This window comes from Ceratotherium simum, chromosome 3, assembly GCF_057802395.1.
Source record: "Ceratotherium simum simum isolate JZ-2026a chromosome 3, ASM5780239v1, whole genome shotgun sequence".
NCBI classification, from domain to species: Eukaryota; Metazoa; Chordata; class Mammalia; order Perissodactyla; family Rhinocerotidae; genus Ceratotherium; species Ceratotherium simum.
Genome location: NC_141902.1, coordinates 95,792,955 through 95,806,874, shown reverse-complemented (window position 1 = coordinate 95,806,874; position 13,920 = coordinate 95,792,955). Strand labels below are relative to the sequence as shown.

The 13,920-nt window shown below is 37.7% G+C and overlaps 1 protein-coding gene across 1 annotated transcript in view; it reads right to left on the bottom strand.

The window, feature by feature from the left end:
- Nucleotides 1-13,920, bottom strand: part of ADAMTSL3 (ADAMTS like 3) — a 366,781-nt gene that overhangs the window by 141,282 nt on the left and 211,579 nt on the right. The window contains exons 14-15 of the mRNA XM_087429032.1: nt 10,127-10,274; nt 8,405-8,489 (exon numbers count right to left, since the gene is read on the bottom strand). Of these exons, the coding sequence (XP_087285158.1) occupies nt 8,405-8,489; nt 10,127-10,274 (233 nt within the window). The remainder of the gene's footprint in view (nt 1-8,404; nt 8,490-10,126; nt 10,275-13,920) is intronic.

Sequence of the window (13,920 nt, the reverse complement as noted above, 5' to 3'; positions counted from 1 at the left end):
AGCAGATGAGGAAACTAAGGTATAGAGAGTAATTTTTCAAAGATTACACAGTAGCTGCTGGCATTATTTTACACTGCCTCATCAGTATCATTTTAAGATCATCCAAGATGACAGTAAAAGAATCCAAGGAAAATTTGAAAATATTGTTTGGGGGCATTTTTTTTTTATTTCAAAAATGAATAAACAGGACCAGCCCCGTGGCGTAGTGGTTAAGTTTGGCATGCTCTGCCTTGGCAACCTGGGTTCGCAGGTTTGGATCCCGGGCATGGACCTACACCACTCATCATTCATGCTGTGGTGGTGAACCACATATAAAAAAGAGGAAGATGGGCACAGATGTTATCTCAGGGACAATCTTCCTAAAAAAAAATGAATAAACAAATAAAACACCAATATCCAATTGATAAAATAATTCTTCAGCATAAAAGAAGAAGAATCTAACATGTATTAGTGAAAGAAAAGCATATTTGGGGAAAATATTTATTATCAGAAACAGAAGGAAATGCATCTACTTAAAATTTAATAACAATAAAATTCAAGGAAACATCTCTAAAACAAAAGATAAAACTGTGATTAAAAAGTCAAAATATGGCTGAAGAAACCTCTGGTTTAGCTGAGAAAAGCTAGAAAAGCACTAAAATAAATAATGCAAAGTTTGCTTCTGTAACAGAAGAAAATTCAAATGAACAGAATGAAAATATATTCAGCGATGAGGAGGGCAAGTGCTTTTGTTTGAAGGGAAGGTGTGCTTCCAAGACACAGAAGAAAAAGACAAAGATGCGGGGGGAAAATCAGATGTTAAAAATTGAGAAGAGATTCAATATAGATAGTTAGTGAACCTTTAGAATAAATAAGAAAGATAATAGAAAAGGAGGCACAAATATAACAGAAGAAAACTTTCATGCATCCAAGAAAGATCTGAGTCTATGTCCTAAAAGCCCTCACTGTTTACCAAAATTACTGAAAAGAAAATAATACCTAGACTTATTCTAGAGGAATACACTAATTTTAAGTATATGGGGAAACAAATCTCATATCTAAGCAGAAAAAGTAATTGACAGCTAAAGGAGAAAAGGCAGTTTAAGCTCAAATATTTCCTCTTCAATATTAAAAGATAGAGAACTCCAGAGCCACATGTTCACAGTTTTAAGAAAAAAAAGAAAACCTATTAATCAAAAGTTCATGCTTCTGCTCATCTGAAATAGTATAAGAAAGACATTCTTAAATACAGAGGGTCTTAGAGATTATGCCATCTCTATAATCTCCCAGAAAAAAAATGCCCGATGATTGACTCCAATTCAAAGAGAATTTAATTTTAAAAAGGAATTAAAATAATATGATGTAAGGACTTGCAGTGACAATTAAAATACTTTAAACATATAATTAATTATAAATAACTATAGAAAATATGATTATAGGACCCAATTAAATGTTGTAAATAGTTTTTTCAAAAGCAAAATGCATAGAATAAACACAATTTGCTACTAATTATCTTGGCTCCAAACCTCAAAGTTTAATAACAAAAAAATCAAGAGCTTTGAGGAAACAGGTTGGTAATAAAGAAACTATGTCAATTTACTCATTTTAAAAATGGATAAGTCAATAAAAATGGCATCATTCATGATGTTTATGATAAAAAAACAGAGACTTGAGTGTATTTTTTAAAAATGAAATTACAAATTATAAATCTCCTGCTATTGGAGAAAATAAATCAAGAAAAAATAGATCATATAGAAAATCATCAGAAACAAGGAAACACTTAAAATGGAGGCCAGAACTACCAGTAATGATAATAAATGTAAATGAATTAAATTCTCCAATTAAAATATAAAGACTCTAATCTAATTTAAAAACCTAGAGAAGATAAACATGAAATGACTTCAAAAATGTAAAAAGTGTAAGGAGTAACGAAATGAGATAAGAAAATACAAATGAAAATAAAGTGGAAAGGCAAAAAGAGAGTATAAATATTAGGAAAGAATGACAGAATAGACAAAATTATCATTATTTGAGGATGATTTGGTAACTATGAAAAACACTAAAGTTATTTGAAAATATTTGGAAAAAAATAAAAGAGTTCAATAAAATAGTCCCTCCCTTTCTCTCTCTCTCTCTTGCCCCTAAAATTACCTGGCTTTCAGAACTCAGCTAACACTCACTGTTCGTGTGAGCTGCCAGGCACTGTGCTAAGATTATTATGTGTCCTATTTAACATAATTTTCACAACAATCTTTGAACAAGTACTGTTATTTTCCTGATTTTACAGATGAGAAAACTGAGGCTTAAAAAGTGTAGGAAAATTGCCCAAGTTACGAGGGCTTGTAAATAAAAACTTTATAAGAAATGTGCGGGGCTGATATGATTAAAATTACAAAATACTGAGGGGATTCCAGCCCCAAAGATCTGAAGAAATGGGGAGAACATCACAAGCCTCTGAATGGGAACATTCAAAATTATAAAGATGCTCGTTCTCCTTTAATTAATTCAGAGAACTAATACAGTTCCGATCCAAACCTCTTAGGCAATTTTTTGGGAGGTTGGAAACAGACAAGACAACTCTAAAGTTTTAGGAAGGTGAGGTGAGCATACTCAAGAATATTTTTAAAAGGAATAACAATTACAGAGCACTTGCACAGCCTGATAGAAAAAAACTACTAAAATGTTACAGTAATTCAAATAATATGGTACTGGAAATGGAGAATTCAGTTTACACCATGATGATTTTAAAATCAAAGTGGGTAGTTCAAATTATTCAATAAATAGTGCTGGGATAATTGATTAATGGAAGAAAATTCAGTTATATTGACATTACATATCACATGTCAAAGTAAATTCCCCACGGATCAAAGTTAAGCATAAAAAGTGAAAACATAAAAAGTACTAGAAAATAGCAGTTTTTAAGAAAGGTCATTTTCTCATGTTGATGAAAGTGTAGGAAAGAAGGTGGACTCAAGTACTGCTGTTGACAGGCAAATAAGTACTGACTTTCTGAAAGGAAATTTGACAGTAGAAATTAAATGCCTTCCATGTACCTATCTTCTGGCCCAGAAATTCCACCCCAGCAAATGTGTCCTAAGGAGACAATCAGAAATGTGCACTTTGAGATTTGCTGCAGTTTTATTTATCACGGTGAATAATTAGAAACAAGCTGCAGACAGCCAGAAAGATCTTTCTGAAATGTAATCATGATTACATCACTTGTTAAAATCTTGAAATGGCTCCCACTGTCTCCAGATGAAGTCCAATTCCTTAACGAACCATGGAAACCCTCCAAGACTTGCTTACTTTTCCAGCTGCATCCTTGCTGCCATTCCCACCTCCCCATCCTCCAGGCCCCTCTCTACACTCAGCACCTCAATATCCAGGTGTTCCCCACGTGGGCCAGTTGGCCTGCATGCAACCCCAAATACCTGATGTGCTGTTCTTCCGACACCTACGCACATCTGAGGACCTTAGTTCATGTACCATCTCTCCCAGGAAGCCATCTCTGACCCCAAAACCTCACAATACCATAAAATAATCACTAATTTCTCCGTCTACCCTCTTAGACCAACCTCAGGATGGGTGAGACTTGAATTCAGGTCACCTAACATAAAACTGCAGCTCTTCCTAGTACCAGACGCCAGAGAATCGCCATCCGCCACTTCATAGCTCTGAAACATTGGACAATTCCTTAATCTTTCTGGGCCTTAGTTTCTTCATCCCTAAAATGAGGGTAATAATAATGCCTCCTCATGGGGCCATCATGAGAATTAAATTAGTTAATCCACATAGAACACTTAGAACACAGTCTGGCACAAAGAGTCCTCAATACTGGTTATTACTGTTGTTGTGAGAAAAACAGATGCCTGGAATAGAACCTAATTTGAGCTTGGCAAATACGACGTCCACAAATGGAGAAGCTAAAATAGCAGAGAAGAAAACATACAAAATGTTCTAAATCTGTCCTATTTCCTTGGTTTTCATATATGAAAACACAGGAGAAAGGGCAACGCAACTGCAGAAGTGTGGCGAATCCCATAGAAAGCAGGAAGGCTACAGGGAAGAACTTTCAAGACAACGACGAACCATATCAACTGTCAACACATTCCACAGCTGACAGCTAAGAGGGTCAAAACTGCAGTTCCCTTGGCTTAGCTTTATAAGCTATAATTTTTATTTTCCTAATTAAAAAAAAAAAAGCCTTTTGAATGTCCACTCCTTATGTAAATTCAGAGCTCGGGCCACGGTAAACCACAGAGGCAGAAATATTTATCTTCTCCAGGCGAGTTTGGCAGGCTTTACTAGAGGGATCTGAAATATGGCTATGTTCATCTTCTCGTTCATTGTCAACAAGTAAGCATCCCCAAACCACAAAAGACAGTGGTAATAAAAGGATGAATTGGAAGCTGAGATGTGTTGCGGTTTTGTTTGGAAGTCGAGGTAATGAATAGAGTCAGAAGTGGTGGGAGGAAACTATCAACTTCACGCTAGACAGTCAGAACAGGCCAGAAACTGCCAGCAGTGTGAATGATAAAGGAAAACTGCACAGAGACCACAAAGGGAGAGAAGGTGGAAGGTGGAGAGGAGGCAGCCTCTCGGGCTGGGGAACAGGTGCTGGGGGCTCAGTGTTCCATGCTGGGGAGAAAGGAGTGGTGTCCCACAGGAAGAAAGGGCATATTAGCTTTGCTCAGTGAATAAAGAGAGGAAGAAACCACCAGCAAAGTCAGTTGGGGCTGACAGAAAATGCAGGCTTGGGATGAATATGGGGCCTGAACCCACTGTAGCTTACATGATATCACCCTTTTCCAATTCAATAAAATGAATAGTATTTTCAGACCTTGAAAGGGACCCTAGGGACTATCTGATCCAGTGGTTCCCAAACTTGGATGCATCCCCCAAAGTCACCTGGAGTGCTCGCTAAAAATGCTGGTGACAAATTCATAGAGACAGAAAGCAGAATAGAGTTCGCCAGGGGCTGTGGGGAGGGATGGGGGGATGGGGAGTTAGTGTTTAATGGGTATAGAGTTTATGTTGGGGATGATGAAAAAATGCTGGAGATGGATGGTGGTGATGGTTACACAACGTCAATGTACTTAATGTCACTGAACTGTATACTTAAAATGGTTAACATGGTAAATTTTATGTTATATATATTTTACCACAATTAAAAAAAGTACCGAGCAGAGCCAAAAGAAAAATAATGCTGGTGACTGGGCTCCACTCCCAGAGTGTCTGACTTGGTGGGCTCCACTCCCAGAAATCTGCATTTTAAATAGCACCACAGCTGCTTCCAAAGGAAATGATTTGAGAACCAAACTTTAAAAAATGGTATTGTGGTTATCAAAGAAAAAAAAAAAATCTTTCTTTTTTTAGAGATACATACTGAAATATTTACGAATGAAATGACCTGCTGCCTGGGTTTGCTTCTATAATGATCCCGTGGGGTGGAGTAAGTGTTGGTGGTATAGATGAAACAAGAGTAGCCCTGAGTTGATAATTGATGCTGTTGGATGACGGACACAGGGGCGTTCATTATACTGTTCTCTTTTCTATAGGTTTGAAATTTTCTATAATAAAACAAAGCTTTTTAAAAAGACTTAACCAGGTGGTGGCCATTCCCAACAGAGAGGAGAGCATGACTAAACGGATGGAGATAAGTAGCAGCTTGTTGTGGGGAAGGAACAACCAACAGTTCAGTGGGTCTGGAGCATCCCATTCAAGGTAAAGCAAGGAAGTCATCAGAGGCGAGGCTGGGAGCCAGGAAGGGTAACACTCTGCTAAGTTTTGTTGGCCTTGTGAACGAGCGTAAATCTTTGGGTGATGGGGAAACATTGGGATAGTCATTGGAAAGAAAGAATCAGATGTGTGCCTTAGCTAGACTACTCTGAGTAGCTGTATAGAGGGTGGATTTGAGGGGATCGAGTGAGGAGCAAATTAGAAGGCTGTTGTAGCTGTCCTGGTAAGCGATTTCAGGACCTGGGCAAGGATAATAGTAGGAATGGAGAGAAGGAACTAGAACTAAGCAAGATATGAGTAGATATAATTGGCATAACTCAGTACTTAATTACAAAAAAAGGAAAGAATAAGAAAGTGGCAAAAATGACTTCAGGCTTCTAGTTCGGATAACTGGACAGCAATCCCTTTCACCAAGAGAGGACATACAGAAGGATTAGCAATTGTTATCCAGTTGTGTTTTGAGAACATAAGATCCTGGTAGGATGCATAATTCTAGACTGGAACTCTATGACCTTCCTTGCATGACAACTACACACTCCCTTGCAGGTATCTCTAATCCCTTTCTTTCTATAGGTTCCTTCCCTTACAGAAACATAAGACATTAGAGCTGGGAGAAGGTTCCAGTAGCATTTAGCCTAACATCCCCCTTGTACAGTTGGGAGGTCTAGAGATATCAGCTGACTTGTCTAAAACCTTTTTATCTTTTTAATATGTTTAAGGCTGTCCTAACTTCAAATAAAAAACAATAAAAATCAAACACATATCACCTCTCTTTTCTATCAACTCGACTACCAATCTTCACTCCTTCTTTATATTCAAATATCCATCCCCCCATTTCCTTCTAATTCAGAATTCATTTCCTAAATCTCTGCAATGTTTACCTCTTTACCCTTTGAATGATACTACTCTAAATTAATTGAAAAAGACTTGCTTGTCAAACAAAACAGCCTTTTCTCAGTCCTCACAGTTTTTCCCTGGCTTTCTATGAGATTTGAATATTATTTGCTGCACCCCACCTTAAAACCTTTTCTCCTTTGGTCTTTATAACAGCAAGCTTTCCTTGGGTCTACTCCTTCCTCTGTTCACTACTTCTACTCCTCCATCATCCACTTCTTCTGATTCCCCTTCTTCCTCTAGATCTCCAAGCTTCTGTCATGAGCCCAATACTCTTCTCGCTTCAGTCAGTTACTCTGGGGTCATTCACCTCACAGAGTCCACAATCTCTTCTAGGTTCATATCCAGGCCTGATAGTAGTCCATGTAGAAAAGTTCTGTGCATGTCCTAAGTGTGATGTGCCAATTCTGTTGGCCTCCATCACTGGAGGCATGGTGCCTTCTCAAAGAGAAGTAATCCACGTTCCCCTGGGAGGGGGATCTCACTGCTGAGCTGGACCACAGTTAAAAGGGATAGTGATAAATGAGAGTGTGTTCTGATAAAAGCAATGAGGTTGGTAAGGAATCTAAAAACAACAACACACGAAAACCGCTGAAAAGGCTGAGAATGATGAGCTTGGGAAAGACAATGCTCTTGGGATCCAGCTTTCTTCAAATTCGTGAAAACTTGCACAGCGGATGGGGCACAGATGTGTTTTTTCTGTTTCAGAAAGAAGAAATTTGAAGAATGTGTATTTTGGCTCAATAGGAGAAAAATCTTGCAAATAACTCAGGTTGTTCAACACAAGCATGAGCTGTCTCTCAATGCAGTGAACTCTGCCTGTTGCTGAAGGTGTTGAAGAAGAAATGTCTCCTCTGAGAGGGAGATTGGCCATACTACCTCTGAGATCCCCTTTCCTCTAACACTCTGCGAATTGCTCTCTTGTTAGATAGCCTGTCAGCATCACAGACTTCACATGTCTGATATGGACTCAGTTGTCTTGGCCAATTACTTGAGTCAATCATTGGTGCTGCTGTTCTTCTAGACTCCTGGACTAGAAATGTCAGAGCATCTTTGATTCCTTACTCTCTTTAGATTCCCATACTTTTGCCTCCAGAATGTATCTTTGATTTGCTCAATTCTTAATTTCCACTGATAGCATTACAATCCAGACTTCCCAAATCACATGTGGATAGAAGTCACTGGATTTTTGAGTTGGAATGGACCTCGGAGAGTTTAAGCCCAATCTGCTCATTTTATAGGTAAGGAGAATGAGACCAGAAAAATTAAAGACTTGTCTAAGGTCACACAATTAAAAGTCATGGTGCTAGGCTCCAAGATTCGTAGCACTATATTCTTTCCATTGCCCCATACCACAGCAGCTCTGGGATTTCTCTTTATAATCACTCAGGCCACCCTGATACATTTCATCTTAATTGGTTTTATAGAGATGGGCCATGAGTTAACCATGGAATGATTGGTTTATTTGTATGATACTAGGATGGTCCTTAGTCAAATCATATGTGTTAATCTAGATCTAGGAATTATCCCCAATCTCTTAATTGTAACAGGCCACTGGGTCTGCTTTGAGTTAAATAACACTGTTCTTTTCTGTGCTTCTCACAGATACTGCCAAAGTAGGACTGAATTGCGAAATAAAGAAGACTTCTAGCCAGCTCAAGCTCTCTAGAGTCTGCAAATCCAGGTCATTTGGATTTGAAAAGTATCACTGTACTCCAACGAGTACAAAAATTACATATATCATGTTAACTGGCTATGCCCTGATTACTCCCATAAAAGGTCCTGGACTCACGTTGGTTCTTCTGTTGCTATTCTGGTCTCTTCTAGTTCTTGTGCTTGTTTCAGCCAAGGTAATTTAGCTTCCACTGGGTTTTTTTCTAAGAAAAAGGGCACATAAACAACAAGCTGAATTATTGTTAATCATTAAGGATTTGTATACATGATTGTTAATTTGCTGAAGATTTCATCAATAAAGAGGTCAGGCTTTTCAAATGCAAGTTGAATCCTCTAGCACAGTACATTAATTGGCTTCTGGATTGAACCAAAAATTTCTGTCATATATTTTTTTATGTAAGAGGTAACCAAACAATCCCATGGCACAGTTGAATACATTCTCCAAGTTAACATAAAAATGCCTTTTGTAAATGAATACCAATCTCTGTTGTTTACATATCAAAGCTCTTACTTCAACCATATCAGCTTGCTTTCTTTTGCCACAAATTCTTTTTGCCCAATGAATGAAGAAATTAACAGAGAAAAGCAAATAACATAAGGGTTAAGAAAATTGGGAGGAGGAGAGTCTGTGCTATGGTTTACTCAAACTTTTATTGTTATTATTATTGTTGTAGTTTTGAAAAAGATGATTAACAATTACAACTGGCATGCGGGAGCAAGCTGGTGCCCCTTTCTGTCTTTTGAAGCCTCCTAAGACATAAAGAAAGAAACAATCTGATTATGAAATGAGAAAGGAAATAATTTTGGACTGCTTCAGAGACATCATAGACAATAAGAAAGTGGCTAATGAAAATACCATCGAGTGCTGAAGGAAGGAGAAAAGACTTCACTGATGAAGTTATATAATCAGTAGTTGTACCTTGCATGGCAACCAGTGATTTTTCCGGAAGATAGATATAGTCAAATAAATATTTGTTGGATGATTAATTATGAGACCATTTGTACAGATAATGAACCCAGAAATAATGAAAGAGAATTTTACCCTCCTCTCTAAAGTACTAAGGAAGACTCCTTGGCACTAACCGTTGGGAATAATCCTTTTTCCATTCCCAGAAAGGAAATCCTTTTTCCATTCCCAGAAAGGAAATAAGGGTTGGTAATACCTTACTAAAGTATATGGAAATAATCATGTATAGAGAGGACCATATATCCGAGAGATGATGCCAAGATTTCCTACCGTGGATGCTATCCATTTCTGCTAATTCATGTGGAACAAATGGGAACCACAAAAGAAATTCTAAATGCATCTATAGATCCAGATTGGGAACTGAAAGACTTCATTCATTCCATGGTAGGCAATAGGACACATAATGAAGAAGTCATAGTTCTGCCCTCAAGAAACTAACATCCCAGTGGAAGGCATGTATAAAGCACCGTGGGAACAAAGAAGGAGAACCTCGGGGGAATTTTTCTGCTTCTCTTTCTCTTCATCCTTCTTCTCCTTTTCCTTCCTTCCTTTTTTCTTTCCCCCCTTATCCTCCTTCTCCCTTTTCTTCAAAGCAGGGACTGCATCAAATTATTTTATGTCCTCCAAGAAATGTTAGTATAAGCCTAGATAGACAGGAGCCCCTTTAATTGTACTCAACAACGAGCTTAGTTTTCTCTCCAGATCAATTAATCACACAGGTCTAACTTCTTCTAGGTGGACAGGTCTATTGTAATCTGTCAGTAAAACAATTTTTGTAAGAAAGTTAGTAAGTTGAAAAGTAAATGCTGCAATATTAGATTGAGAGCTGGAAAACACCACTTGATTTAACTTTAAAATGCACCACAAACTTACCTTTTGGTTTATAACACGGGATGGGAATGATACATTCTTCTTTGATGTGTAACTTGAGTTGTGGATTGCAGCCGCCAACATGCTGTCCACGATGGTTGATACACAGAACAACCCGGTAGCGTAACCCTCGGCCACAAGTCACTGTGCACTTCAAAGAAGAAAAGAGAAGCCAATGAAGTTCTTGTTCATGAAGAGATCCACAAAGGTATTAATGTCTCATACAAAGAAGAGCCACTGCTGTACATGAATCTTAAACCTAAGAGAACATTAGATAAAAATTATGTAAGGAAGGGGGCAGAGGCTGACTTTCTGTGATTCTTATGCTTCAGGTCCCTTCCCTTGAAAGGCCTCCTTCCAACACTCAATTCAAAAAGTATTCAGATGAGGTCACAGCGCAAGACAAACTGAAATGCCTGAAATCTTTCTGCTCAAATATGAAAGAAAGTTGATACCAGTTTTCTTAAATTTGATTAAAAATTTACATGACATTATCCAAAACCATTTGTGAAGATGAAAGAAACTTTTCTAAACTAGCAATGAAAAAAAGTCAAATTTTGATCAACTACGCTAAAGGATTATCTTTCTATTTTGTCTATATAAACTGATCTTGCAAACCTGTTGTCATAGGAAGAGGCCATCAGAGAGTATTCAGCCAAAAAGTTTAGGAAAAAATACTACAGACGTATCAGGCAGTGAAAATTAATAAAAAACATGCCATTTTTTCTGAATTTTTATGAAGTTTGTGGTATCAGTATTTTTTTCTTGAATTATTTATTTATGATTTGGAAGGTACTCTTGCCTATGAATGGAATATTTTCATGTCGTGAAAATTTAGGATATCCTTTCAATTTATGTACGTATGTTGGTGAGTATATATGTGTGTATGTATGTAGTTTTTTTTTTAATCGAGACTTTACATGTTAGGACCATTTTAGGTTCACAGAAAAATTGAGTAGATAGTACAGAGAGTTCCCATATGCCCCCTCTTCCCTGCACACAGTTTCCCCTATTATTAATATCTTGCATTAGTGTGGTACAGTTGTTACAATTGATAAACCCATACTGATACATTATCACTAACTAAAGTCCAGAGTTCACATTAGAGTTTTTGTCAGCTTTTAAAAATTTGTAATTTCTTGCAATTTCTTTTCTTGTTCTAAATAAACATTCACTTAGATATTCAATATTTGTGTTTTGTATTCTTTCTTCCTAAAGAGTCACGTCCAAACTGTGTAAACTTAGGCCCCATCCACCCCGGATCCGCCCTGGGAGGGGCTGACAGTCCTCGGGCATCTGCTACAGAATAGGCACCGTCCTCCACATGTCATCTCACTAATCCTGGCGTACCTGCAAGCTAATAGCTTCATTCCCATTTAACAGATGAGCAAACAAACAGCCCATCACCTGTGACTTTGCCCAAGGTCACACAGTTCCTAAGAGGCAGAGTGGAACTTCATCCCAGAGCCTCCTGTTGCCAAAACCACGACTTCGCCACAGCTTCCTAAGCTTGAGCATTCTTTCCTGAGTCAGTGGATGCCTTCTGAATCGTCACAGACAAGTCTCAGAGGACATGGAGGCCTTTTTCAGCACACACACGTCTCCAGGAACAGCAGAATATTTCAGGAAACTTCTCTTATTTCATCATGCCACTCATGACCACTGAACAAATACTGTCATGAATTGAGTGAGGTTTGAGACTAGACCCTATTTCTAGGAAACTGACTACCCCCACATTTATCAATTTGAAATACATATGATCCTGAGAGGCTGTTTTATATTGGCCGAAAAAGAAAAAATAATTGCCCAAAGAGAAAGAAAACAATATGGTTATAAGGTACAAATATCCTAGAACTGGTCAATCAAAGGAGTATTGTCTCCTAAGTAGCCCCTCTGGGAAGCTGGACACTCACCCCAATGATGCTCAGTGTTCACAACATTTCCAGAACATATCCTTAATGATAGCAAATTCTCATCACTGAGAATGTATTTGATTTTTTCTAAAAATGAAAAGTATGAAGAGCCAAGAAAGGTAAATGAAATGAGTCAGTTAACAATCCTTTGTCTTGATATTATAAGTGATGATAAAGTCATGATATTGATGGGTATGGGGTGGTGGTACAAGAGCTCTAAAGCCGACATAAAACATATGGATAAGATTTATAAGAGCTGAAAACAAGCTGCAGATGTAGAAGTAATGTTGATTTTTGATGATAGATCATGATGTGATTTTTGACACACAACTCAGGAGTTCAAAGAACTGAATGACCTTGCTATAGTAAAATCTTCCATCTCAGTCTGCTTATTTCTGTGAACAAGCTTCCCCAGGGTGTACGTGCCAAACAAAACAATCAAGACATCAATAGTAAAAATTAAGAATAAAATTATTGCTGACCCATGTCTCATTCTGGCAATGGACTATTTTTCTCAGCCCCACTCATCTTCTAGAAAGACTGATTTCAAATGAAAATTTACTTTTTATGTGTAACAATTATTCACCAAAAATTGAAATATATTTATATTGTTTTGATTGTATACTAAAATTAAATTTAATAATAACTTAATTCAGGGGAACATTTCTAATACTTAAAGCCTTATGGCTACAGGCAATTAATATAAATTAATTTCAATTACTATACATATTTTCTCAGAGAAAAGTAGAATAGTGTAACCAACAAAAGACTTTAAAGCATAAAAGTACATGACATTAAGATAAAATTTCTGTTGGGACAGGGGATTGAAAATGTGAGTTCAAGGGGAAAAAAATGCAAAATATCCAAACTGTTCAAGAAGAGCTTGTTCTATGTTTTTCTTAAATGAAAGATGGCAAGGATAGAAATCATCACGGCATTTACACTTTCCTGGACATAGTTTTAAAAATGCTTTTATTTTAAAATGTCAGCAGGGGCTGGCCCGGTGGGGTAGCGGTTAAGTTCATGCACTCCACTTTCACAGCCTGGGGTTGGCGGGTTTGGATCCCAGTGGAGACCTACGCACTGCTTATCAAGCCATGCTGTGGTGGGGTCCCATATAAAGTAGAGGAAGATGGGCACGGATGTTAGCCCAGGGCCAATCTTCCTCAAAAAAAGAAAAAAGTCAGCATTCACAACATGTTGGAAATGACATTCTTTGATATTTTTTATTTAAACTTGTGATAAAAAATTTTAGATGTCAACCTAAATATGTGTGAAGGGGTATGTAATTTTCCAAACTTCTTTCAGGGGGTATGTGAACAAAAAAGCATCTATAACCACTGCCCTAACAAGTACAAACGAAGCTGTGGAGGGTAATGATGTCGAGCCCTGGACACAGGAGAAAGGACTCAGGTGGTGGTGGTGTCCGAAAACCGGGGCTGGAAGTGGGTCTTCCTCACTTGGCAAACTCACTTATCATCATTCTTCAAGTTTCAGTTCAAGTGCTACCTCCTTGCTGAAGCCTTCTCTGATACCTGCAAGGTGGAGCGAATCACCCTGCCTCTGCACACCTGCAGTACAGACGCGTGACACCCCTCACCACAGTACTACCCTGCATCCCAACCGTTGTTTGCATGCTTGTTTCTGTAACTGGGTTCTGAGCTTTTTGGGGGTAGGAGCAAGTTTTATTTACTTCCTCAGATGGTACTGACACCCTGAATGAATAAATAGATGAATAAATAGATGAATGCAAGTATATGTTGAAATAAATATATAGAGATCACTCAAAAGAGGTAGAGAAACTCGAGTCAATTATGTCTCACTCTCTGGAAAATTAAAAGATTAAGATTAAAATATTAAATATGAACGTCTGCATTTTCATAT